Source organism: Rousettus aegyptiacus, unplaced genomic scaffold (assembly GCF_014176215.1).
Source record: "Rousettus aegyptiacus isolate mRouAeg1 unplaced genomic scaffold, mRouAeg1.p scaffold_m13_p_3, whole genome shotgun sequence".
NCBI classification, from domain to species: Eukaryota; Metazoa; Chordata; class Mammalia; order Chiroptera; family Pteropodidae; genus Rousettus; species Rousettus aegyptiacus.
This window is the reverse complement of record NW_023416306.1, coordinates 28,683,273-28,710,490: the sequence shown is the minus strand read 5'-3', so window position 1 is coordinate 28,710,490 and position 27,218 is coordinate 28,683,273. Positions and strand designations below refer to the sequence as shown.

Sequence of the window (27,218 nt, the reverse complement as noted above, 5' to 3'; positions counted from 1 at the left end):
GTGGTACCCTGTGAGGGACTGGATTGGATGCTTAAATTAGGATACTTTCTTTATGTAATTTTTAATGTGATGGAATTATGTATGATGTTTACTCTGTTTTGCATATTTTTTCAAAAAATATATTTAAACCAATAATTAGGTGCTATTTCCCATCCTATTAGCAAATATTTTTTAAATAATAAATACTCAATGTTTATGAGAGTGTGGATGATCATTTAATTCTCTATTTTTCAAAATATAAACATGTAAATCAATAATTAGGCACTGTTTTCCATCCTATTAGCAAATTAAAAAAAATAATAATATTCAGTATTTGAAAAGGTTCGTCCTGGCAGGAGTGCAAATTGATACCTTCTTGGAAGTAATTTGACAACACACATCCAGATTCTTATAAATATGAACATATGCTTAAATCCAGTAATTTCACTTCTAGGAATTTATCCCAAGAACATACCTGGGGAGTAGCCATTTACAATGAGTAAGGATATTCATTGTAAAGCTTTTATAATAGTGAAAAATTGGAAACAGCACAAATGACCAATGATAGATTTATTGAATAAAGTATGACATGGTCAAAGATAATAATACTACATAGCAATTTGAAACGATATAAATGTTTAAATATTAATATGGAATGATGTTCATGAAATATTAAATGGGAAAAGTATATCTCGTTTTAATAAAATATATATCATGTATGAGCATAGAAAAAGAATGAAAAATTAATAGTCGATAACTCTGAGAGGTAGGCTCATAGGTGATTTTATTTTCATTATGTTTTCTTTAAGTTTTACTATATGCATATGTTCAATATTTAAAATTAAGTGAAAATAATTTAAAATAGCTAAAAAATGCAATAGTACTAAGGGCTTATACTAGAAATCGGCAATCTCAGCCGCGGTCCCAGCCCCATTCCTCCTCAGCCTCTAATTTCTTCGAAGCAAACTTTGTCAACTCTTCTAGCTGTTTGTTCTGTTTTTTTCTTTCCATATTTCTGAAAAATATGCTTGTGTTACTATTTCCTAATTTATTAATTTTAGGCATTATCTAATTATTATGGTAGATGAGGGTTTACCTCTTAAGCCAATACCCTGTCTTCCCTTTACCATATCCTCTCAATGTCATTATGTCACTGTTGTGAGTGTTTACATTTTCCGCATATACGTTATTATGACAATGTAAATATTTTTCATTGCTGAGCCAGGTAGTGAATGATAATTTTGTTTCCTTTTTTTGTACATTTTGTTTTTCTTGGATTTCATAATTCACTGGTTTAGATTTGCTTACTTTTCCATGTACTTGTTGCTAATTCTTTCTATACCCTCCAACAGCTGTTAAGTGGAATTTTCTGTACAAACACAACAGCTAATTCCTATCCATTCTTCTTTTTTTTCTAAAACCTCGGTCTTTATGCACCAGTCTATACTGGTTACTCTGTTGGTTTTATATCTGGGTGTTACCATAGTATATCCCTTCATAGTCATCCTGAGTGTTCATATGCCTCTTGTGTGTATTTCATCCCAAATTTCCTGAATCTCATTTCTTCATTTATATACTTCTTTGTTTTACTGGAACACATCTTCTAGTAGCATCCTGACAAAGGGTTTATGAGAGGTTAATTTCTTGAGACCTGAACATTTGAAAATGCCTTTACTACTCGATTGACAGTTTGGGTGGATATAGAATTCTAGATTGAAAATTATTTTCCTTCAGAAATTTGAAGACTTGGCATCAATGTCTGAAAGCTTTCATTGTTGTTACTAAGAAGTCTGATGTCATACTTATTCTCAATTGTTTGTGGTCTAATTTTTCTCTGGAAGTTTTGAAGATAGTCTGTATCTGGTTTCTGAAATTTCACAGTGTTATTTCTTGATGTGGGTCCTTTGTCATTCATTGCACAGGGCGATTATTAGATGTTTTTAATCTGGAAATTTAGGCTTTTCAGGGAAATTTTATTATTTAACAATTTCCTTATTGCCATTCTTTTTACTCTTTCCTGCTAGAACTCATATTGGATGAATATTGGACCTCCTGAATTGATATTATACATTTCTAATCTTTTCTGTTTCCCTGCCTTTGTCTTTTGGTTACTCTTCTTAATATTTCATTGACTACATTTCTCAACTTTTTAATTGAATTTTTTTCAGCTATCTTATTTTTTAATTTCCAAGTATTCATTCTTGTTTTCTGATTCTTTTTCAAAGAAAATCTTCTTGTTTCATGGATGTAACATTTTATTTTTTTGAGGGTCTAAATTATAGATTCAATTTTTTTTCTTCTGTTTCTTGCATTGTCTCTGTTTCTTCTGAGTTCCATTTGTTTTCAACTGTTTTTCATAATTCAGGCTCTCTTTAAATATCCATTCATATTAATTATGGATATACCACTGCAGTTCGATGACAGCACTAAAAACAAATGCCTGGAAACTTTCTATGAAGGATGGGGCTCATTGACTAATAGAATTTAATGCAGGGTGATATGGCACCTAGAATTGTCAGTATCTGAAAATCTTTTTTTTTCTCATGCTATTCAGTTCTCCAGAAAAGGATTCTCTAGTTTCTTTTTTGGAATATAAAGTCCTAGCTGCCAGTATTCTGGGAACTGGGCAAAGGAAAGGACTGGAGGTCTCATTATTCAGTAGGAAGAGTTTTACTTAATCTTTCTATTTTCATTCCTGTACCCTGTATTGTGCCAAGTCTCCCCAAATCTGAAGTCTCTTTTATTTGATTTCTCCAAAGAATAAACCTCTTGTTTCCAGTAGAGTGGGAAAGGTGTGGTCACTTACATGGACCAGTAGAGTGGGATTGTGCCTGCGAACAATGGCTGCTTATAGAGATCTATTTCCATGTTTTCAGTCTTGCAGTTCATCCTTGCTTTCTTCCATACCTGCTGCCTCTAAATCCTGAGCCATCTTGGAGCAAATCAGCTAATTTTTCATCAGAACCCACTTCTTATAGCATATAGGTTTCTGTTTCCTTTGCTTTGCTCAGTTACCTCTTCTCCAGATAATTTCTACCTTCCAAATGTTGTAAACAGCTTTTATCTGTTTTCTTTTCTCTGGTCCTCTTTATGCGATGGGTTGATCCCCTTTTTATTCTTTTACTGTAATTTATTTTAGGAAAGAGAAGAGATTATGACATTGTTTCAGTTCACCATATTTAATCAGAAATCTACTCTCCTTTTATAATTAAAAAAACAGGTGAGATGCCTAGAACTGAAGACAGTATCCAGGTCTGATGACCTGGACTAAAAGCTAGATTAACACATCCCTTGATCTAAATGGAATTTATTTTTGGTTGCAGCCTGTTTTTTGTGCATTAATTTCTATTTGGCTGCCGTTTGACTGAAACATGTGTCTCTAGGCTTTCAAAGTGATGAGTTTGGTGTCCTGCTTTCATTTTTATGTGTCCTGGTTAGTGCACTCCTGGTATAGATCCCACTATTGCTCTGCTGATTGCCGATAGAGTCTTTTTGCCAACATTTTATTTAGAATATTTACTTTGATATTTACAAGAGAGACTGCATTTTTACCTTATTATACTTTTTCTTTTAATAACAGAATTGGTGTCAATATTATACTGGCTGCTTTATAAGAATTTGGAAGTTTTCCTTCTTTGTGCTCTAGAACATCTAAAATAGCATTTGGGGAAAAGTAAACTAAGCTAGTGAAGAGTATCATGATATTCTTGATTGGATCCTGGAATAGAAAAAGAACATTAATGAAAAAACTGGTAAAATTTGAATAAAGTCTATAGTTTAGTTAATGTTATTGGACCAATGTTAACTTCTCAGTTTTGACAAAGGTACAATGATTATGTAAGGTGTTAACATTAGGAAAAGCTGAATGAAGGGTGTATGGGAACTCTGTATTATCATTGCAACCTTTTATACATCTAAAGTTATTCCAGATAAAAAGTTTTTATTTAAAATAAAACAAAAAAAGTTTATCAGGCTGAAGTACATTTTATAGGTTTATAAAAAATCACCCTTGAACCTATCTGTGCCTGGAACTTTTCTTTTTGCGAGGGTAGTTCTTTTACAACTTTCTCTTCTTTCGTAATTGTCTTTTTAGATTTTCTATCTTTTTAAGGATCATTTTATATTATTTTATATTTTCCTTGAAAACCAATTTTTTCATCAAGGTCTTCAAATGTATTTGTGTAGTGTTAAGCAACATAAGCTCTTATTTGTTTTTATTTTCTCTGTATCCACGGTATTTCCCAATGTCATAGCTTATTTTGTGTGGTTATTTTTTGGGTTGTGAAATTAATTTGAATACTTGAGACCACCAATATTTTACAAAGCGAACAAGACTAGGATAGAAAAACGTAAATATGTATTGTTTGACTAAACTCGAATCTCAAGCACATGTATTGTTTTTCTTGGTAACCTGACAATATCTATCAAGGCACAAAGCATATAACTGTTGACCTAGCAATTTAATATTTGGAAACTTATCCAGAGATATAATTGCATGCATTCAGAAATGATACGTGTACAACATAATTCATTACAGTATTATTTAGAATAGCAAAAGATTTGTAATAACCCAAACATCTATCAAGAGAGGACTACTTTTTAAATTACAGTACATCCATACAATATAATACTCAGTAATGGTTAGAAAGAATGAAGAAGCATTCTGTGTATTGATGTGGAAAGATATCATGGATTTACTATATTCTAAGGAGAAGAAAGCATAGTGCAGAACAGTGTTTATAGTGTACTATTCTTTGTGTTGGAAGAGGACATTTAAAATTCATATTTGTATTTGCTTGTATAGGCATAAAGAAACTCTGGAAAAACAAACAGAAGGAGAGCAGCGATAATGTACGAGTATAGGAACTGGGTAGGTGGGGGCACAATACAGTAACTACATATCTTTTTTTACAGTAGGGTTTGAAATACACAAATGAATTACCTATTCAAAAATTAAATATAAAATATTAATTAAAAGAAACACAACTCAGAACAGGCATGTGCATGCCATCCCTGATGCAGGCAGAACTGGGCTGCACTGTCCAGGGATGCACACAAAGTCGAGGGCAAGGCCTGTGTCACGCAGCAGGGTATGTCTCTTACACTGGGTCACAGTCACTTAGTTTGAGAAACCTTGTCTATTTTATTCCCTAATCCTTACGTTGAACTGTTTAAGATATAAAGTCAGTCTGTTTTCCATGAGACTGTGGGCTCCTTAGGGCAGAGGGCTGATAAAGTTGTTCACTCTGTGGACATTGAGCTCCCATGTATGTTCACGTTAGATAGAAGGAGAGCTCTAGTTATTTGATTAGCATGTCTCAATATGGGCAGATATAGGAAGCATCATAGTGATTTGTCAGAATCATCTTCAAAATGTGTTGGCTCGCTTCTTAAGAAAACTCTTCTTCCTCTTAGGTAAATGGAAGAGGTGGAGACCAATCTATTCCAGACACGGAAAGCACACAGAATAGAACAAATGGTGGCGAGATGGCTTCGGCGCTCCCGGGACAGCTCGGCCCGGTAAGGCTCCTGGGCTGGCAGAGATTACTGTCTGTAAAGGTTTGGTGTCCCTGTGGGAGATTTTGCCAGTCTTGGCAGCGCCCAGGGATCACTGTCACTGGTCAGATCTGTGTGGGAAGTGGTGCAGCTTTCTTCGTTCTTCCACCGTATGGTGAGAGAAGTGTAAACAAGTCAGCAGTTTTGCTGGAGTGCATTTCTCTCTGGGTCCCTCAAACACACATCCACATAAACACAGACACACTCACACCAAACTCAGACACGCATTTACAGAGAAAAACACACACAAACACTCCTGCTGACACACACGCACATATGCCTACACACTCTGGAACACACTCATACACACTCTTGAACACACACTCATACATACTTGCTCACTCTCTCTGTTTCTTTCTCTGTCTCACACATACCCTTCATCTTCATATTTAATATGAGGGTCAGGCAATCTGCTGTTTATACTCTTTCCCTGTCTTGGTTTCTAGCAGCTGTTCCTTCTTTGCAGTCCCTATTTCATTCTAAACAAAATAAAATGAAATCAAATACAGATCTGATTTGACTGCTACAAGAGAACCTAAAACATGTTGTTTCGAAGAATTCATTTTCCGTCTCCAATTTCCCATCTGGCCCTGCCACAGAGATGAAATATCACATGTCAGGTGTTTCTGAGACACACATTCTTCTAAAGGAACTGGAAACAGCTGTTCTGCTGCTGAGCAATAAACCTTGCTCGGGGCTGCACCGCCCTGCGGCCAAGTGCTCTGATCCTCACACACTGCAATGACATCAGGCTATTAGAATTAGTCCCATTTTACACATGAAGCACCTGAGCCTCAGAGAGTAACTCATTTAGGACCATCGTCATCCCTTGTTCAGAAACCTTTGGTGGGACCTCATTTCTTATAGGATGAGTTTAAACATTTTGGGTTTGATATTCAAGGCACTCTATGATCAACCACTATCCTCTACAGCTGTTTGTCTTACTACTCTGTTTTGTTCACATCTTACTCCAGTTAAAATAACCTACCCATTGTTCCCTTACTATAAGGACCTCTGCCTTGCCTTCCATCCCTTAGACCAGGGCTCCTGTACCAGATCCCTTCCTCCAGCCTCCATGTGTCCAGAACCCTGCCCCCCCACACACAGTTCAAGTTCTGGCTGAAATGCTGCATCTTCCGTGAAGTGGTCCCCTGGCCCACTGTCAGAATTAATTTCTCCCATGGGACCCCATAGTATTTGATTTGTAGCATTGGCGTTGTGCTCCTCCTGGTGTGCCCAACCTGCCTGAGCACGTCCCTTTTCTTCTAGACTGTAAACTCTATGAGGGCAGGGAAGGTATGGGCCTCATCTCATAGCCCAGAGGTGACTGAGTTCCAAGAGACTGTAAATGCTTAAATAGTGATTGGTGAACTAATGGGGAAACTGCTAGGTACATTGTTTCTTAAAGTGGTTTCTGTAAAACCCGGTGTCACACTGCTCCACTAAAAAAGGTTCCATGGTCAGATCGGTGTGGGAAGTGATGCAGCTTGCATCCCACCCCTCTGCAGCCCCCGCCACCACTTGGTGATTCATCATGCTTTTTAGCACATTAAAGGCAGTGAGGACTCCTGCAGAAAAGAGGTGTGTATAACTTTAACGTGATGTTGCCTAAATTTTAGGGTTTTTATTTTAGAGTTCTAATTTCAATACCCCCCAAAGAAACTCCCTACCCACTACTAGTCATTCCCCCTTTGCCCCTCCCCCAGCCCTGGGCAACTACTTGTCTACTTTCTGTCTCTATAGATTCTCCTCTTCTGGATATTACACATAAATGGAATAATATGACACGTGGTCTTTTATGACTGGCTTCTTTTACTTAGCATAATGTATTCAAGGTTCATCCATGTTATAGCATGTATCAGCATTTCATTCCTTTTTATTGCTAAATATTCCATTATGGAATATTTACTTTGGTCATTCATTAGTTAATGTATACTTGGGTTGTTCCCACTTTGGGGCTATTACGAATAATGCTGCTATGAACATTTGTGTAAAAGTTTTTGTTTGAACATATATTTTCATTTCTCTTCAGTATATATTTAGGAATGTAAAAACTGGGTCATATAGCAACTTGATCTTTAACCTTTTGAGGAATTGCCAGACTTTTTCCAAAGTGTCTGTGGCACTTTACATTTCCACCAGCAAGGTCTGATGGTTCCAATGTCCCCATATCTTTTTCAACACTTATTATTATCTGTCTTTTTGATGATAGCCATCCTGCTGGGTATGAAGTAGTATCTCATTGTGGTTTTGATCTCCATTTTCCTCTTGGTGGATGATGTTGAACATCTTTCTATGTGTCTAGGGAGTTTTATTTTCCAAGTGCTTAAGAAAAAATAGAAAAGTTCTTGGCAGTGTCTGTGGAAAACATAATTTATGTGTTTCTAGGATAAATCACACGTAGCTTTATTTAAATTGCTTCTCATCTCTAATTCTGCAACATCAATAGAGGCTGGGTCCTTGGTGCTTTCAGATTATGTGATGATCAAGAACGGAAAAGCTAAGCAAGTTCGGGCCTGGTTAGTACTTGGATGAGAAACCACCTAGGAAGACTGGGTGCTGTAAGGCTTAAAAAAACAAACAAACAAACAAACAAACAAACAAACAAAAAAAAAACGAAAAGCTAAGTTTGGGATACATAATTTCAGTTTCCTTGGAGAAGAGTAAACGTTACCACCTTTCACCCAGTTGCTTAGTCAAGAAACCTAGGAGACATCCTGAATTGCTCTGTCTTCCTCACACTCTGCCTCTGTGCCATCAGCAGCTCCTGTCAGCTCACCTCAGATCTATCTACCTCACTGTCTCTGGGGACACCGCCATAGTCACTCTCTTTTTCTCTGCTCCAGTCTGTTCTCCACCTAAAAGCCATAGTGGAATTTTCAAAATACAAACCACTCCAGTCCCACACTTTCACCTCCAGCTCCATCCACCCCACCCCAAACCATTCGGTAGCTCACTGCCATTGTGTCATGGCCTGGAAGTCCTTTTATGATCTGGCCATGGCCCAACTGCTCAGCCTCGTCTTGTTCCTCCTGCTTCCTTGGCACAGTAGGTCCTTGGCACTGTTGTTTCCTTCAGAGTGCTTCTCCCCTCCTCACACTTTCTAATAAATCCATTCGTTTTCTTATTTATTGTCTACCTCCCCCATCTGTTTATTATATGGCCATTCTCTCCCAAACCCCCTACCACATATGAGACCAATAACCGTGGCTGTCTTGTTTTACAAAGTATCTTCAACCTGGGAAGAGTTCATAGTATATTTACATTTTTCATCCATCCTTCTTCCAAAGGGGATTTTTGATGGCTTACAATTTAAAAACATGTAGAAAAATTTAAATCAAAACCAGAAAGGCTAAAAATGGATTATAAACCAATTAGACATAGGATTTTGCATTTGAATACAAAGATTGGCTCTGTGTTTCCTGATAGCCAAGACAAGAAATGAAAGAAGTACATCAAAGTGTTTATAGTCCAAAAAAGGGAAACAAATTCATCTGCAATCCTATAATTTTACATGTATCTTTTAGTAATCTTATTTTTCATATTTTTAAAAGCCGCCAATCATTTCAGCCAGTTGTACTTTCTTTACTTGTAATTACTATATTTTTCATATCTTTCATGAAAATTTAAACCTTATCTCTGACTCTAATTGAATCATCTAGAAACAAATTAGTTAGAAATAACTTTTCATTTTTTAAGCATCACTAGACAAATTGATAACTTTTATGAAGCTGGGGTAGTGTTAGAACTTTATAATGCATCTTAAAATGTGTGTTTTTCTGGAGAGGAGTGTCAGCTTTCAAAGTTGCTTTGAATTCTTAAATTTTGAATTAATTTTCAGTAGGTGGTTATTGTTATAAATTCACATAGTGGCACTCAGTTTGAATGAGTATGTGTGCTTGGGTAGGTACAAGTCTAGTGATACAAAATTATTCAGATATGAAGATGAGGACTCTCTCACTACTTAATTTCACATTCCAGTATAAAAATAACATTTACAGTATCAGTGCTCTTTTAGAAAAAGCTAACTCTCCTAATGATCTCTGTGACATGTTTTGAATTTCTGTATAAATAATGCAGTACAAACTACTTAATAAAAGCTGCAACATACTGACATATCATAAACTAATTTTAACCATTTGTTTTTAACTTAATTGCCATCTTAAGAGCTTTGTACAACTGTGGAAGTGATAAAATGAGGAAGACATACTTTTCCACTTATACTGATTTTTTCTCTCCTACAGAAATTTTGTTTTTTATGTGGTTAAATAGTATTCTCTTCACAATTTATTTGATTGCTTCTAAGTTTAGAAAATTCTCACCCAATAATTAAATTGATTTTCAGTTTAATAGCTTAAAATGCTTTATATTTAATCCTTTAATGTGGAGTTTATTTTAGTATAGGCTTGCAATGAAGCTCTAACTGGATTAGTTTGCATCACCGTTAATTGTGAATGATCTTTCCTTTCTTCACTGATTAATGATCCTTCTTTTATCATATGTAAAAACTTGTGTTGTGAGTGGGAAGTTGGATTTTTTTCTAAGGCTAACTCTTCTAGTGATCTAACCGCCTCTTTTCACACACCTGTATTAAAACTATTTGCATTTTATTATTTATTAAACTAGACTTTTTTTACCCTTTGTTTTCAGTTTTTTCACTCTCACCTGCCTATTCTTTCATGTAAACGTTAGAATAATTTTATTGTATTAGGAAAACAATTTAGCATAAGTTTTACTGAATTTTCTTGTGTTTAATCTGAAAACGTTTTATAAAGCAAGATATAAAGAAACAAAGAGCTTAATGCAACTTGATGCCTACTTCTTAGTGCTTGGTTTTATCCTCACGCTTAAAAAGATGATTCCTTTAATCTTGAATCTTAATGCTAATGAACACACATGCACATGTCTGCACACATGTGCACAGACACACAGGCTTTTGGTTTTACATGCTTTCCAAATTTACTTGTTCATTACAAACCAACAATGTCTATTTACTGATTATAGAGATGGCCTCATTTGGCCTAATATTCCTAATGACGTGGAAAGACCATTTCAGATACCAATTTTTTATTTTACGCATGGGCAAAAGTAGAAAGATTGGAGAAAAACAGGCTGGAAGGCTCCTGTGCTGCATATGCAAAGTTACTATTATCTCCTGAATCTTCTTTTTAAAGAAATAATGGAATAATTTCTCTTACTCTCATCCATAGGCCTTTGCCCTATAGCACTATGCTCACAATATATATGTTCAGCGGTCTCCTAGAAACTGTCACAGCCACAACCGTAGTCCTATGATTACAGCTATGTGCTAAATTTCTTAGTGGTATAAACTGCTACTTCCATTTCTTCTTTCTTTGAATAAACTTTAAATTAAAAATCTAGTTTATACCAGACTTTAGTTTTTAAAATCACTCAAGCTGAATAAACATAATCCAGTGTTTAAATATAGATTCAAAATAGTTTCTCCACATCCTGCTGGAACTCAAAGGTGAATTCTTTGTTACAAGATAGAGTAAAATGTTTTACCCCTATCACAGATCAGATAAAAAGCCTGAGAATATTTGAGGCATAATCTGGTATTTTTCCTTTTTAGTGTTATTGATCAGCTCAATATGAACTTATAACCCATAAAATATAGATTTATTCTACCTGAGACTAGCTTTATGATAAATTTAACATGTTTTTTCTAGTTCTACCTTAGAGTAGATCCGGTTATCAGACAGGAATTCCATTAGTTTAGTAGCCACAGGTCTTATGCTGCGCCAATGTAAAATCACAGTAATGACCTCGGATTTATGATTTGAAACCATTACGAAGGTAGCAGACGTAGGTTTTTGAATTATCAGTGCTCAGTTTGATATTTATAAGACACTTCAGAGGAGGACATTTTGCTACGGAGATCATTTCCTTTCACTCCCATTCAATTATTGAACATTCTTTGTAAGGAAAGCCCAGTTGGGTCATGTTCTTAAGCAATCTTTTCCCAAACAAAAGCTGAAATGTGGCCTTTGGGAAAAAGGTCAAATCCAGACTTTGGGCTAAAGCGACTGATGCTGTCCAGGGATTAGTCAACACAGTGGCGCTTGTTTGTCTACCTTTGTTGAGGAGCGCACCCTTCCAAATGGAGAAGTCAGATAACTGAAGCCTACCCATTTGAAAAGCATTCAGTGGATTCTGTTTTAAGTATGTGATGAGGCTTGTTTTTTCTTCTGTTCTGCAAACATTTATCAAGACTTGCTCTATGCTCAGCATCGAGTTCAGCACATGGGACAAGAAGGACATGAGTTTTGCCATACAAACTATAGACAGGACCAGAGACCTCACAGTGGTCATTACAGATATGATGTGTTTCAAAAAGGGATGTGCAGTTTCTGTGGGTGCGCTCAGCAGAAGGCGTGGGATATTTCCACAAAACCAGGAGTTGGGCAGATAAAGTATATGGTTGGGGAAATCTCTAGAGAATGTGTGTTAGGGATGGAGGGGTAGATTCTAGGCAGAGGGAAGAGTTTGCACAAAGGCCAGTGTATCTGAGGAACTCCAAGGGGTCTAGTTTGGAATCCAGTATAATTTTGACCAATTATTTGTGTCTTCCCTTATTGCATCAGCTCATTAAGAATACCTACCACCTAATACACATTCAGCTAATCTGTTTTTGATGAATCATTGAATGCTTTTGTGGCTGTGTTTTGTGTTTTTATCTTTCAACTTCACCAAACTGATTTTTTTTTTTAGCACTAGCAATTCTCTTTATTGATCATTTTCTAGTTATAGATCATCATCTGTTTGAAAAAAAAAGGTGGTACTTTTCCATTTCCTCTGCTTATTATGCTGCTTATTGTTTTTCCGTCTGTGAAAACTATTACTACATTTCTCCTACTGCATTAAATAGGTGTAGTGTCTAAGATATCCATCCTGTTGCTTTTTTCAAGGAACATAGATGTTGATTTTTGGCTTTCAGTATAGTGTATTATTTTTATACTATTCAAAAAGACCTTTTCATAGTTTTAAGGTTTTGTTTTTTTTTAAATCAGGAATAGCTATGGATTTTATTCAGTATAAATTTTCACAGCTTTCTGTTTCTTCCCTCTCATTGGGCCTATCTGCTAACATTTCTCAGTATTACTCATGTGCTTGCCCATAAGAAATTGCTTTGCTTCTAAGTTGTGTGGGTCAGGTCATCCTCTATTCAGACAGCTGAAATCTGTGTTAAGCCAGGGTCTGAGGAGCTCCTTGATAGATAATGTTCAGGAGGCTTTGTAGTTGGACTTGTCACATGAGTTTGGGCTCCATGTGACAAGTTTGGGCAGTTTTTCATATTTTCTTGTGCTCGTTGAAATTGGAGATCATTATAAATGACAGAGAGGTGATTTTCAGATAAGTGAGGTCCTATTGCATTAGTCAGAGTTCCTAGTATTTAGTAAATGGATGAGAATAAATGATAGACCTTAACTACTGAGCCCCGAGGGAGCTGTTACTCCTCCACATTTCTGTAGTTTATAGTGACAATAAACAGCTCATCCCATCACAATTTGACCTTCCTCAGAAAAAAACCACTGACTCTTGAAGAAAAATCATTTGCCACAGACAAGTGAGAAATAGTTAGTGACTCTCTTTGTGGTTTTGTAAGATAAAAAATGCAACTTTCCATTTATCTCATTTAAAACTTATAGAGAACATGTATGTTTTTAAAGATTAATATAGAGAGAGTCCTCCCTGTCTCAGGTTTCATATGAAATTCTCATAGTTACCAAGTTGAAGCGGAAGCAAAGTGAATCATAAAGCAAAAAAAAAAAAAAAATCATCAAAGATACAATCCACCTGTTAAGTTAGTCATCCAAACTGAGCAATTCCTTATTCTGTTTGCACTCTGTGTTTTTCTTCTTCTGTACCTCTTCTCAAGCAGTGCCTCCTGCCTGGAATGCCTGTCTGTGCATCCGTGCATTCATCCATCCGTCCATACATCCATGCATTCATCCACCTAGCAGCAGTTACTGAATATCTTCTGTGTGCCAGGATCTGGGCTGTGAGGGTGTGCTCTCAACATCTCTTAAATGCCACCGCTTCCAGATAGCAGATGCTTCCCTAATTTTTTATCTTCTACCTCACAACGTTAAAAATGCTCCCCTTTTCTCTGAGTGCCCATAGCAGTGCATGACTTCCCTTTTAGGGCACGGTGCTTTATTCTACTTGGCGTTTAATCTACTGGCGTTTGTGTCTTATCTCTGTCAAAGGAGAGATAGTGTCTGCTCAGCTCTGCATCTTCCTCCTCCAGGATGCCTAAGGCTGACCAAGTTGTGGCCACCAACTAGAATCCCCTCTCTCTCTTCTTTACACTCTTCTTCTCTTCCAGGGCTAAAGTTGCTGCAGCTGATGGGGCCCCCGGGATTCCAACCCAGACCTTCACCCCTGTGAAACACACAGTAAAAATAGACAAAGACATCCTCCTGCAGGACTATGGATTTCACATTTCTGAGAGCCTTCCCCTCACAGTGGTGGCCGTCACAGCAGGTAGGGGCTGACTGGGAAATGAGAAAGGAGCTTGGCTTCCTGGGTGGAAACAGCCCTGGTTTTCTTCCCATCTCTCTGTCCTAAACATATTTAAAAAATGCTGACCCTGGACCTTAGAAAAGGAACATCTAATTCTGGTCTAATTGTGACCTAATTCCCTCTTGGGCTTCGCACCTTCCTTTGGTGCCAGGAGGGAGAGAGCTGCAGGTGCACTTGCTGATCCGAACCTCAGGGTCCCATTGGCCTCAGACAGGGCTTTGCCCACCCTTGGCTCCCTGGACAATCTCAGGGGGCAGAGACAGTGTTTGGATCAGCCAGTGCTCCTCTTTGAACCCTGCGTGCTATAAGCTCGGAAGTTTCTAGCCAGACCGTAATAGAAATTATCGATTTGTTTTCCCTTGAGTCTTTGTAAAATATAAGCTGTATCAGGGTGAAGAGGAACAGGCTGGAAATGTCTAATGTTTTTATACTTCCACTATGTATTGATGTTAGATCTGGGACTAGTTAAAAGCCATTAATTTCAATTTACACACGTGCACAGGTGTGTGCACACACATAAACACACATACATACACACACCCCACAGTTCTTTAGAAATGAATGTATCAGATTCGCTGGCCTGCTCTGTTGATTCAGGGGGTTCTGCTAGTCATCTTTCCCAGACAGCCTGCTAACATCCCTTGAAGGTGATGGATGATAGGTATATTATCCACAATTTGTAAACAGGAAAAGTGAGATCCGTGTGAGCCCAAGGCTGACTGAGGGTTAGGATTAGGAGGGGTCAGGGATAGGCTGCCATTCAGGTGTGCTGCTTTGGCACATGGGGTCTGGGCCCTCCTGGGGCGAGCACCAATTACTTTTTTTCTGTCCAACAGGAGGCTGTGCTCATGGCAAGCTTTTCCCCGGTGATCAGATTCTCCAGGTGAACAATGAGCCTGCCGAAGACCTCTCCTATGAACGAGCAGTTGATATTCTGAGGTACTAGATTGTCTTCCATCATACAGAGTCACATGGATTATCATAGAGCAGAGATGGGCAACTGGAATGGCGTAATGGATCTCCCTGTGGTTTTAGTAGGGTCCCGTCTCCTTTAGAGCAGCAACAAGAGCCTAATTTTAGGATTCCATCTCAGTTACATTCTGTTCTCTTTCATCTGCCTACAGAAACAACTGGGAGGCACAAGGTTCTATATGTATCGAAACCCCACTATGCCTAAGACACTGTGCTAGGCACTATGGGAAATGTAATTATGAATAATATATAGACCCTACCCTTTAAGGATTTATAGGGTTGTGATATATGTCAAAGATTGGACTAAATTGATCCTCAGTCTGTTTGTTCTTCTTTAACTCTTTCTATATCTCTTCATAAATGTTCTTGCAAACAGCCTGTTTGGCGTTTATGTAGTTTCACTGATATGGCACCTACCATCTTCTACCTGGTGTCAATGTGATTTGTTTAAATGCCTCCCTTTCTGCCTAGACCATGATCTCCTTGAGACCAGACACATAGTGGTACTCTGTTGAACAGTGGATATGGTTGGCACTGACAATTGGTGACTCTGATTTTAAGATGGAGGAATGTCAGTGATAGGCGTGAAGAGGACTAACGAACATTTCGTAGGCATATGCAGGCTTTGTCTTTTAAATATTTTTACTCAACCCTGTTTTAATGACTTTAAGGAGAAATAAGAAATTGAATTGGATGAAACTCAACTTGAAGATGCTTCAAGTTTGTATTTTAGGTTTTTTGTGTGTGTGTGTGTGAATGGCTAATCTGGTCTGGTTGGCAGGGAGGTGGTCCATTTCATTATTCACAATGAATAATAGGAAACAATAACAAAATCAGAGAAAGAGAAAAATGATCCTAAAGATGCTGTCTCCAATCCTAGGAAGCACACGGTTTTGCTGTGGAGAGAGATACAGCTTAAGATTTACAGAAAATCTTTCAAAGTGTAGAAAATAAAATTCTTTTAGCCAAGCCCAGTATTGCTTCGAGATTGGCAGAGAATCGGCTGGGTGAGTGGGACAACTTGGAAAGGATTTGGTGATATCTTTTTAAAAAATGAAGTATGGTTATGGAAATCGTGAAATTTGCTTTCCCAATTATTGGATAATTTTCCCAAAGACAATCAACTCTAGCAAATAAATTTTAGATTTTCAGTACTACTAATATTTCTGCCAGGCTAGATCAAACTGTGACTAATGAACAGAAGGATTCACAGTTTAAAGCAGTATACCAGAATTTGGGTGTTAGGTAACTTTGAACCCCAGTCTCTTCACTGAGCACCTTCTCTGGGCAATGAACCCTGTAGGGCAAAGAGGTTCCCTGTCCAGACGCTTATAGGCTGGTAGTGCAGAAACAACGCATGCACACCCTGCTGGGATTGAGAGCAGACATCACATCCAGAGAAACAGAGGAAAGAGACTGTAAATGCTGGAGGTTCCTCCAGCTTGTGGGAAAGTTGTGGTTTGACACAACAGAGAGAGAGTCCAGACATCTTCCAGCTGTACCTTTAATGCTGGGTAGGATTTGGCCCACAAAGATGGAGGTGAAAGGTAATCCAGGCAAAGAGATAAGCTGGAACGACAGAGTGCAGAACGGAGCTGAGCATTCCCCATGGGACCTAAGGCACCGGATGCCTACACAAAAGTTCTGTGAAATGGGGCCCAGGTGATGGAGGGTCATGAGTGCTGACACAGCAAGTCCAGGTGTTATTTTACTCCTGGAAGGATGAGCCATTGAAGACTTTTGAACAAAAATGTGACTTGATGTGCGCTGTGCGTCTGTGCTCACTGCCATACATCATGTGTGGGAATCCTAGGACTTCTGACTTCTTTAGCTTAGTTCCCAGTGTCATTGCCACTTCTGTGGGGGGGAAAAAAAAAGCAAGCAGAGCAAAATGGCAGAACAACAAAACCAACAAAACCTCTCTAATTCCTCCAGCTCTTTGTGAGGCCAAAGTGTCCTTTTGTGAGAACTTGGAGCTTTGGTTTGTTGTGAATTATCTTGGAAAAGGTCTGTTCTCATTTAAATGGAAGAGGCAGTCCCCAGACATTTAGAAACTTCAGGTTGAGCTTATTATCCATTTGAGGAAGTAACACACCAGCAGCAGTTGGCCTAGATGTTCATATTGCAATAAGTCAAATGAAATGATTTTTGCAAACTGCCTCTCTGTGTAGCAATGGCAAAGAAAAAGGAAAATATGAATCTATTTTTTGGTTCTATTCTCTAATACAAAGTGAAAGTTTAATAGTTATCTGGTTGATCTGATGACTTTGGGAATCTAAGAAATAATAACAAGACAAAAATGTCTAGTATCTTGATTGGGCTAATTACACTGACTCTGTATGCCCAAACACCATAAGTTGGTTGGCTTTTATCTGATAAATGTTATTCACATTCATTTTATTTAGTGTTCTGATATAGTAACCCAAGTTATCTGTGTTATTATGTTTCTCTTAAAAATTTGTTTTTGGACATAAACCTAGCTAGTGGTTATAGCAACTGGATGAATTCTCCTTTATATAGACTAAACTAAGACTAAGTGACTTAATTTAGTAACTGTAGGTATGGACTAGGTGGTATAGGCAAGTATCTGACAATTCCTTCAAGGTAGCAGGGGCACTTTGGAGCAACTTAAATTCCTTTTTTTTTTCCTCAGTGTCCTTCGCAATTTTGCTGAGCCAAAGAAGTCGCTGCAAGAGAGGCTGCTTTGTAATTCTGCCAGTCTTTTTGACACACACATATTGCTCAGAATGATCAAATGTTTCTCTCTCTCTCTTTTTTTTTTTTTCAGAGAAGCTGAAGATTCTCTTTCAATCACAGTTGCTCGCTGCACATCGGTAAATTTCTATGTCCCGTGTGTTAGTTTCACCCTTCTTGACCCCAAGACTCTGTCCTTCCTGTGGGATATCCCTCAGGTGATAAACAGGGAGGGCAAAGGGCAGAGGGGGCAGCTACCAGGCAGTGTTGCCTGAAGACCACCTATTCCTCATTGTGTTAGAAGAAACAGATATGAGTCCAGCCCTCAAGAACTCATGGTACAGGTAAGGAGACAGACCTGTAATTATGCAGAGTGGGATGATGAAAAGGACACCAAACTAGAGGTCTGAAGACAGGTTTAAGTAGTTTGACTTTGGACAAGTCATTTAATTTCAGTTTTCACTTTTGTAAAACTGATGATGACAATAACTGCTTTGTCTCTCTAATGGGTCGTTATGAGGACGAGATGAGGTATTGGATATAATAATGTTTTATCAGCTGTGACGTTCTTCACAAGGCAAGGTGTGCAGAGATGATGCACAGAGAGGAAATGGCAATTTCCTGCACTACGGGCCGAGGGGCCCTTTACATGCAATGCAAAGGAAAGTATATATCAAATTACAAATTATAAAACTATCAAGAAGGAAAAGTCGAAATAAAATTCTCATTCTGAGAGACTTTAATACATACCTTATAGCTTTGGCCATATAAAGACAAAAAATAAATAGGGGCATAGAGAATTTTAATAATGCATTTAATAGTCTAACTGACTACATTATCAGACTACCAGAAATCTCACCAAATTCCTCAAATAAGAAACTGTATAGGTCTTTTTTCCAGAATATAATGAAATAGAAGTTAATAACTATAAAAAACTTAATTGAAACCACCTAGCCGTTTGGAAATAAAAATACAATGTCCTAAGTAAAGATGGAGGCAAATAAAAAAAGCAAAACTACAGTTAAAGACTTGTTAGAAAATAATTAAAAATTACATCTCTACTTCTTAAAACTACATGCAGGTGAAATTATACTTAGAGTAAAGTTAATAGCCTTAAATGATTTTATTATTTAATAAGGAAATAGGTCAAGTGACTATTCAGTATAAGAAGCTGGAAGAAAAGACATATAAAACAATCATAAAGCAGAATAAAGAAAATGATAAAAATTAAAATCTAAATGATACTTTGGAAAACAGAAAAAATTATGAAGTTAATAAATCCAAGGGCTAGTTCTTTAAGGGGAAATATCAAAAAATAGGAAAACTTAGGGAAAAAAATATGTGGGCCCTGTGTGAAGGAAACTAGAATATTACTGAAGGATGTAAAAAAAAATTTTTAGTATAAAAGGTACCTACCATGTTACTCAATGGTAAGGCTATTATTAATACAGCGGTTTTTCTCTTATTAATGTACTGTATGCTGAAAGGTAATCACTATAACAAGCTGTGCACTTGAGAGATCCTTTTTATTTAGCTGATTAGCATCTCAGTGGAGACCATCTTAATCTTGATTGGGTGGTTTTCTTCCTGCTCTATTTCTAAAGAAATGGAAGCAAAACATAACACTTGTTAAGAAAAAAGATAGAGAAGTGGTATATAGTTGCAACCTTTAAAAAACGAAAAGTACGGGAAGAGGAAAATTAATATGTTCTAGTACCACTACCAAGATTCCTATGGGGTTCACAAGAAAAGGAGACTGAATGCTGTGCTCTGGAGGTCCTGTAGGGAAAACTGAAATTAGCCTAGTCGGTGGTCCTCAGCGCCTCCCAGAAATGCCCCGAACATTGTCTAGCCAACTCCTCTCACCGTAAGTTATATGATCATAAGACAAATGATATATGTCTTGCTTCAGCAAGGACACTCATCTTGCAGTAGTAGATGCTTAGAGTCCTCAAGTGACTTGAAATCGATTAGGAATGATAAAACCCAAAGTTGGAATATCAATTACTGCTTCTCTCAGGCCTAGAATTTTATGGGGAAAAAATTGGTTTAGTTGAGTAGATCTACATTTATGTTAATTATTTGTATGTGTGTGTGTATATATATATACACACACACATATAACCATATATATATAGTTATAATATTAATACTAATATTTACTGTATTAATTTTTACCAAAAGAAAATCCTATAAAGCAGATATATTCGTTATCTCCCTTTTATAGATGAGGTCACTGTGGCCTCACATGCCCATAGTCTTACATGAATAAATTGGTGGAGCTGGGTTATTTTGCAGGTAGTTAGACTCCAGAACTCACACTTATTACTGTCATGCTATTCTATTTCCTAAAAACCCTGTCATCTTCATAAAATGGCATTGGCCAATCCAGGGCAGAGGGAGGGAGAAGATTGCAAAAAGATAAAGAAATATTTTCCAAGTTGTCCTTTTCAGTTCCCTTTTAGCATTAACTCTTAGTTCAGCAAAAACATGCACAGAGTTTTTATCAGGTAAGGTCCGCTGTTCTCCACTAAATTAATTTAGAACCCAGGAGACCTTAGATATCCTAGAATAAGAGGTAACTCATATCCTTTGTCTCTCTTTAATATTGGATGGCTCAAATGAGTGGTTTACAATATGCTTCAGATGCCAAGGTACACAGGTAGCAGAGCTGACACTTAGGTGTAAAAGTACAGGAGGCATGGTGGGGCCTGTGGATTGGGCATTTCCATGACAGAGAGCTTCTTTGTCAAAGCAGCTGGTTTCATGCTTGGGTGGTTTCACATGGAAGACATGTCCTTCTTCCCCATGATCCCCACTAACTAATCCTAGTTCAGAACAAGTCTACCTTGTACAAAATAGCTTTTCAAAGATTTGGAAGTATGGCCATCTCTTCTCCAGGCTTAACACTGTTCCATCAGTCTTCATTATATGATATGTTTCTCTGATAACTTTCTGGACAGCTTCCCATCTGGACAGTGACACTCCCAACTGGTGGCACCCAGAAAGGAATGTAGTCCCACCTATGGTCAACTGGTGTGAGTACCACAGGGAACAGAGGGTGCAGTTCCAACATGCACCAAGAACACTACTGAAGCCCAAGATTGGCTTAACATTTAGCAGTCCCAGTCACACTTTTGGCTTGGGTGACCAAAAACTTGTGGTTGACCAAAAACTGAGTTTGTTTTCAATTGAATATCTTCCCAGGCAGCCCTGCAAGCCACCCCACCCCCCACCCCCATCCCATGCTTGTGCAATTGATTTTTTTCCAAACCTCAATACCACATTTCACATTAATTCCCTGTCAAATCATGTTGCTTTGGCCTAATGTTCTGTCATGCTGAGATTTTACAGTCAGGGAGTTGTGACATATTTGTACAGTCATCAGTTGTAGTCATTCTCCCTTCCTGTTGAGGAACCACCTCTTTCCAAGTCTCTTTCATTTCCTCCATTATCCAGCCCCTTGATATCCATTAGCCTGATCCAGCTCTGGGCCTAACTCTTGTAGGATTGCTCTCCCAGGAGTGAAAGACAATAGCAGTTGCCTCTGCAGATTATTTTTCTCTCCATTTCTTTCCTTTGTTCTTCCCCTGATTTCTCATTCTTTTGAGTCTTTAGGGTGCTGGTGGTTGTGCCTGTTCCTTTTAGCCCTCACTTTACTCTGTTCCCTTTAGCTCTTGATAGCCCTGCCCTCCTACACTCTCTTATGCTTGTTCTTAGTGATTGCCTGGCCTCTGGACCTATAGCTTCCCCTCATCCTCAAGTTTCCCATACATTTCTTTTAGATTCCTAAGTCCTTTATCTTTCTTCTTAAATTTCTGCTGCCTGAGATCTGATGACACTTTGCAGCTCCTTGTCATTCACAGGTTTAGTAAGTCCAATTTCTCTGACTTCATCTAGTGTATTGCTAAACATCATTGATGAGAATTGAGGTAAAAGGAGCCCGAGTTGCTTAGCTAGAAATCAGGACAATTTTGCGTATAGGTCAACTAGTTTTGAATCTACCTAATGGCTCTGCATCTGGCCTTCTCCACAGGGGGATTATAGGAGACCTTATCAAATACTTTGCAAGAATGAAGGAATACTACTGTATCCACAGGACCCTGGTCTACCAATCTGGAATCCTATCTTCAAAAGAAAAATGAACTTGGTTGACTCTGACTTGTTCTTGGTAACTCCACATTGGTTGTTAGTGATCAATATCTAAAAGCTCTCTGACCATCTCTTGTCTTGGTTTTTGCCAAGAATTAATGACAAGCTTACTAATGTATGTTTTCTTGAATCTTCCATATTTATTTTCTGGGAAATTTGATACTTAACCATCTTTAGTCTTTTAATATTTCTTCCATTCTCTGTTTTGTAGGTGATGCCAGCTATTACATATAAGCCCCTTAGATTCACTGGTATAGGTGTCTTGAACTCATTCAAATCAGTCTGATAGTCTCATCACTAATTTTGGGTTTTAATTTTCTTTTTCCCTTATTCCTTCTATTTCTTCTGGTTGGAAAACTATTCTGCTTGAAAAAGAAAGCACATCAAGTTTAAATAATTAATTGGGGGATTATGACACGAGTGTGTCTATTCTCTGGGGACATTACTATTCCCCCTTCTTCTACTAATCTTTTTTTCAAAAAGTAAACTGTGTATTTGAGATATTAAATCCTAGTCATGAACTTTGTCACACCAAGGTTCTCGTTGCTGTGAGATCTTATTTATCTTCTTGCATTAAAATTTCAGGGCCATATATGTTCACTTCATGTACTTCACAGCACTGATCTATTGATATCTGAGTCTGTGAGCATTGTTTCCAGCAGTTGGTGGAACCAGTTGATTACTGTTCCATATCTCTTCCCTCAGCCACTCAGAACACGGCCCAGAGCGCCATCTGAGGACTCTTACACATGTAAACATTCTAGAGGCTCTCCTAAAGGACAATCCAGATTAAGGAAACATAAGATGTCAGGCCAGGAAATAGCATATCAGGGTTTTATCCAGGTATATCCCATCCTATTGGTCTAGATCATGCAACTTGCTGTTCCTTAAGTGCCACAATTTAGCCTGATATGGTGTAGGCCCAGGGCTTCACCACATACTCATACCAACCTGTGGTAACTCTTTTTACATCTGGGGAAAGAGGGTGCCGCCCAAAAGATATAAGAAGATCAAAGAGGGGTCAAGGATAAATCACAGGGGTCAGAGCCTCAGGGAGCCCTGGAAGCGTCTGGTCCAACTCCTACATCATACAGGTGGGAAGACTGAAGACCAGAGGGGCAATGACTTGGCCAGCATCACACAGTTATTTTGTTTTGTTTTACACACACGTGCGCACATGCACTCACACTCAAACAATTGGTGAGAATTTGTGTTTGAGGTAGTTCTCACAACCGTTGAGTAGCAGAACTTGGGTTGAAATTAAGGTCTCCTAGTTCACAGGCCAGTACTCTTTGTCTTCGTCATACAGCAGCCATTTTGCTACTGTATCGAATCTTCAACTGTTCTCAGATATGTAAGAACATTGTGTGTGTTGAGATCCCTAGATTTTATCAAAAGAGAACTTTCATGGGATGTTGTCTTCCCCTGTGGGTGTTAATTGAATCCTTAGTAGCTGTTGGAGTTTTTGCTTTTATTTTTAAGAAATGAGAATTTGTACACGGCTTTTATGGAAGACCTGTTCTAAAATGTGTCATGTTAATGTTTTTCAGGGAGTCCCCAAATCATCCTTTCTGACTGAGGAGAAGAGAGCCAGGCTGAAGACCAACCCCGTGAAGGTGCACTTCGCTGAGGAAGTGCTCGTCAGTGCCCACAGCCAGGTATGCCACTAGTCAGGGGCTTGAAATGATTTGTCATGAGGTTAGTGAGCTGCCTTCTGGCACACAGCACCCTGAGACTATAATTCCACAGCACAGAGAGAATACAGAGAGAGTGCAGTGGGTTTGCTGGAGGTTATGCGCACCCCTAGTAAGATGCCTGCGAACCATGGACGGGGAGAGGAGTGGGGCCTCTGGTTGGGGGCCAGGCAGAGAAGCAGTAGGTGTGGCTCACTGTTGCTCTGTGACTCCATTCTCCTGCCCATGAAATTTCAACGGATTTCAACTGTTAGGTTCTCATTTTGAATCTTTAAGTATTTCCTCTGAAGGTGATATACTGATAGTAGTGATGGTGGCGGGGATGGCTTTTTTTTTTTTTTTTCTTTAAGAGCCCATCTATTCTGTGAACCTAAACTTTTTGTGTACATAATCCTTAGTCATTACAATACCCTTCAGGGGAGGGATTTTAACAAAAGAGAAAGCAGAGGCTCTGAGAGGTTAAGAGAATTAACCTCTGAGATCAAATAGCAAGAAAATTTAGGAGCCTAGGTCTCTGCGACTTGAGTTCTTCAGTTTTCTGTTATGACATGCTGCTTCATCCTTTGTGATATGAGGAGATCCAGGGTTGGGGTTCAGAAGACATATTTCTAAAAGGAAAAGATTGGCTGGAGTTTGATGTTTTTAGTGTGGACTATTGTATAAAAGATTCATTTATTCATAATTTACACATTCCCTGCCCCCCCCCCAGTAGTCTGTAACTTTTGCCATAATTCAGTGATCAGTTTTCAATTTTGAAGCTTTCAGGTCAGAGCTTGTCCTTATCTGGTCTTCTCACCATAGACATCAGTGAATGGGGAGTCATGGCCATTTTAATAAGGATCTAGGTGATCTGGTTCACATCTGCAGAACCTTATTTTCTACTTGTCCTTCCACTTAACAGACCACACCTTCATTAGACTTGAGAGTGAAAGCTGGATTTGTTCAGGAAAGGGCCAGCGAAATGCCTAATGGGTTAATCAGAAGAGACCTGAGATCCTATGTCACTCAGCGATATTTGAGTCTCCACATGTCCACATTTGTGAAAATTGATTGAACCTCATTCACAAATTAAATTCAGATCCAAACACTTATTTTTAAGAGTAGTGATGAAAAGTAGGGTCTAGAACCAGCTATCGGGACTGGTTCTATCTCAAGTTTTGGGGACTCTAGAGCCTTTACTCATTCTAGAGGACACCAGCCCTCCAGATTTTTATTTGCAGCGAAACACTTAGAAGTCACTTGTGAGAGATAGCCTTGGAAAGATTCTCCAAACCTAACGGGAACATTCCCCTGTCTCGCTCCACCTCAGGAATTCTGGCTGGCATGGGTCACTAAACACAGACCAGTCGCATACCTCCTTCCCAAAAGGCCCTCCAAGAGTAACAGAGCCCTTTAGGAGGTCCTGGAAGTCTAGGGTGATGGTGGGGATGAGTGAAGGCGGAGAGCAGCCTTCTGCCCTTTGGTGATGCTTCGCTACGGGGAATGCAGCAGTAAATGGGGCAGTGTGTGTGTGGGGCTCTCTGAAGGGTTTCACTTCAACCCCACAAGGCACAGTTTGGGACAGTGTGCATGATTGTCATCTGACTTGCTGAACTGCATCCCCTAAGGGTGGCAAGCAGCAGTGAAGTATCAGCTGATCATGAGACATCATATAGGCTGGCGCAGTGCTATCAGTAGGCTTGTGGCAGGTCTCACTCTTCTCCATCTCTCGTGTCTCACAGAGACTGTCTAGTGGCTGTTCACTCTGAACAAAGTGTGCCTCTCTCTCTGTGTGGCCTAGGCCTCGACCATTGGAGAAATCCCTAGATACCAAGAATTCACCCATGGCATGGTGAGGAGGTTAGGGATGATCCTGTTCTCCATGCCAGACAGGGCGGGAAGCTGAGGATTTGTCACTGGGGTAGGAAGGGCCAATTTCAACACTGTCCTTTTGTTTTCCAGGGAAATTCTCTGTTGTGTATGCCCAATGTGCTCAAGTTATACCTGGAGAATGGACAGACCAAAGCTTTCAAGTTCGAGGCACACACAACTGTGAAGGTATTAAGACTAAACTCGAATCTTTTTTCCCCAGTGAGAATTGTTGGCTTCCAGAACCCCCAGGCTGCCCTGGAGTTCTGCCTTGGTGGGCTCACAACCACTGTAGTCTGAGTACTGTGCTATCTCATTTAGTTGCACAATCATCCAGCAAAATTTTATCACCATCTTGCAGGGAAGGAAATCAGGGCTCAGACAGGTGAAATGACTTGCCCAACGTCATATTACAACTCATAAGTTTTCATCGTTAACCACTGGACTTCTCTGCTTCTTACACGTAAACCTACCTGCTACCCAAAGGACAAGAGCAGGTGAAAACCCAGGCGAGGTAGCAAGGCAGGCCCAGGCCCCTGAATATTCTGTTCTAAGTTGAGGCCAGTTCAACTTATATTTAACAAGTTCCATTATATGAAATGCTCTGGAGGGGGTGCATACAGAGTTAGGTGGTCTCCATCATCCAGGAGTTTACAGCCTAGTTGAGGGAGGATGGACATTCAAGGACCTCCCAATAGTCCAGCGCAGGATGAAATGAGGGCTGTAAAAGAGGGACAAGGAAGTGCTCTGTGTGCAAGGGAAAGGGTGCCATCCGTTCCATCCCATCAGGAAGTCAGAGAAGGCTTTGGAAAGAAGGTGGACCTGAGCTGAGCTTTAAAGGACAACTAAGAATTCAACAAGAACGGGTGGAGACAGGGCTATGGGGGTGGGGGGAGAATGGAGGGTGCACATCAGTTGGAGGGAGGTATGTAAACTAAGGCAGAGAGCCAGTAAGACGTGTGTTGCCCAAGAGTAGCAAACCACCCAGCGGGACTAGAGCACTGGCTGTTTTCTTGCGGAATGTGAGAGACAGCACAAGCTGGTCGTGGAGGACCTCAGATGACAACAGGGTTTGGGTTTTATCCACAGACAATAAGGGATGGCACTCTAGTTTCTGAAGAAGGGAGTCAATAGTACTAGAGTGAGGCTTCAGGGAACAAGCAAACAAAGGGGTTGCTCAAACATTGAAAACGGTGTAAGAGTAAATACTGAACCCAGCCCTTCTGATACTAGGGGAAGAGCAGGTTCAGATGCACCAGTGCTATAAGTAATGAACAGTCGCCAAGACACACACACATGCACATGCACTTGTGTATACATGTGCACATCCACATGCACATGCATGCACACACCCAACGCACCAACACATGCACACAGCCAGTGTTCCTCTCTGGCACCTTCCTTTGGCAATTCCCAGAGAAACTCCAAATGCCCTATCCAGTTCTTACCTCAGTGTGACTTAGAAGCTAGAGAAAGCCACTCAGTGAACCTGATAAGCCCAAGCCCAGAGGAAAAAGGGAAGGGAGGACCAGATCTGTTAAGTGTTTACTACCTGTCTGGCACTCTCCTGGGCACTTCCTTGTGTACTATCTCATTTAATGCTCCCAGTAGCCTTGAGAAGTGATGAGTGTTATCCTGACTTTGCAGATGAGAACACAGGTTCATGCAATCCAAAACTTGTCAAAGTTAGCTAGCTCATAACTGGCTTCAAATTTGGTCTGTTTCTGAATCTTGCACTGGAGCTTGCCACACTACCATTCTGCACAAAAGGGAAGG

The 27,218-nt window shown here is 39.1% G+C and overlaps 1 protein-coding gene across 8 annotated transcripts in view; it reads left to right on the top strand.

Moving 5' to 3' along the window:
- The window catches only part of FRMPD1 (FERM and PDZ domain containing 1), a 116,602-nt gene that overhangs the window by 72,597 nt on the left and 16,787 nt on the right, over positions 1 to 27,218 (top strand). For 3 of the 8 annotated variants that reach the window (XM_016146230.2, XM_036239003.1, XM_016146231.2), the window contains exons 2-8: positions 5,395 to 5,499; positions 13,886 to 14,043; positions 14,919 to 15,021; positions 17,843 to 17,888; positions 21,785 to 21,919; positions 23,451 to 23,558; positions 25,536 to 25,631. In XM_016146230.2, coding sequence (XP_016001716.2) covers positions 5,399 to 5,499; positions 13,886 to 14,043; positions 14,919 to 15,021; positions 17,843 to 17,888; positions 21,785 to 21,919; positions 23,451 to 23,558; positions 25,536 to 25,631 — 747 coding nt within the window. In that variant the 5' untranslated portion in view covers positions 5,395 to 5,398. Of the gene's footprint in view, positions 1 to 5,394; positions 5,500 to 13,885; positions 14,044 to 14,918; positions 15,022 to 17,842; positions 18,093 to 21,784; positions 21,920 to 23,450; positions 23,559 to 25,535; positions 25,632 to 27,218 lie in introns of those variants that run through there. The other 5 variants (XM_036239004.1, XM_016146232.2, XM_016146233.2 and 2 more) reach the window with 4 other exon arrangements.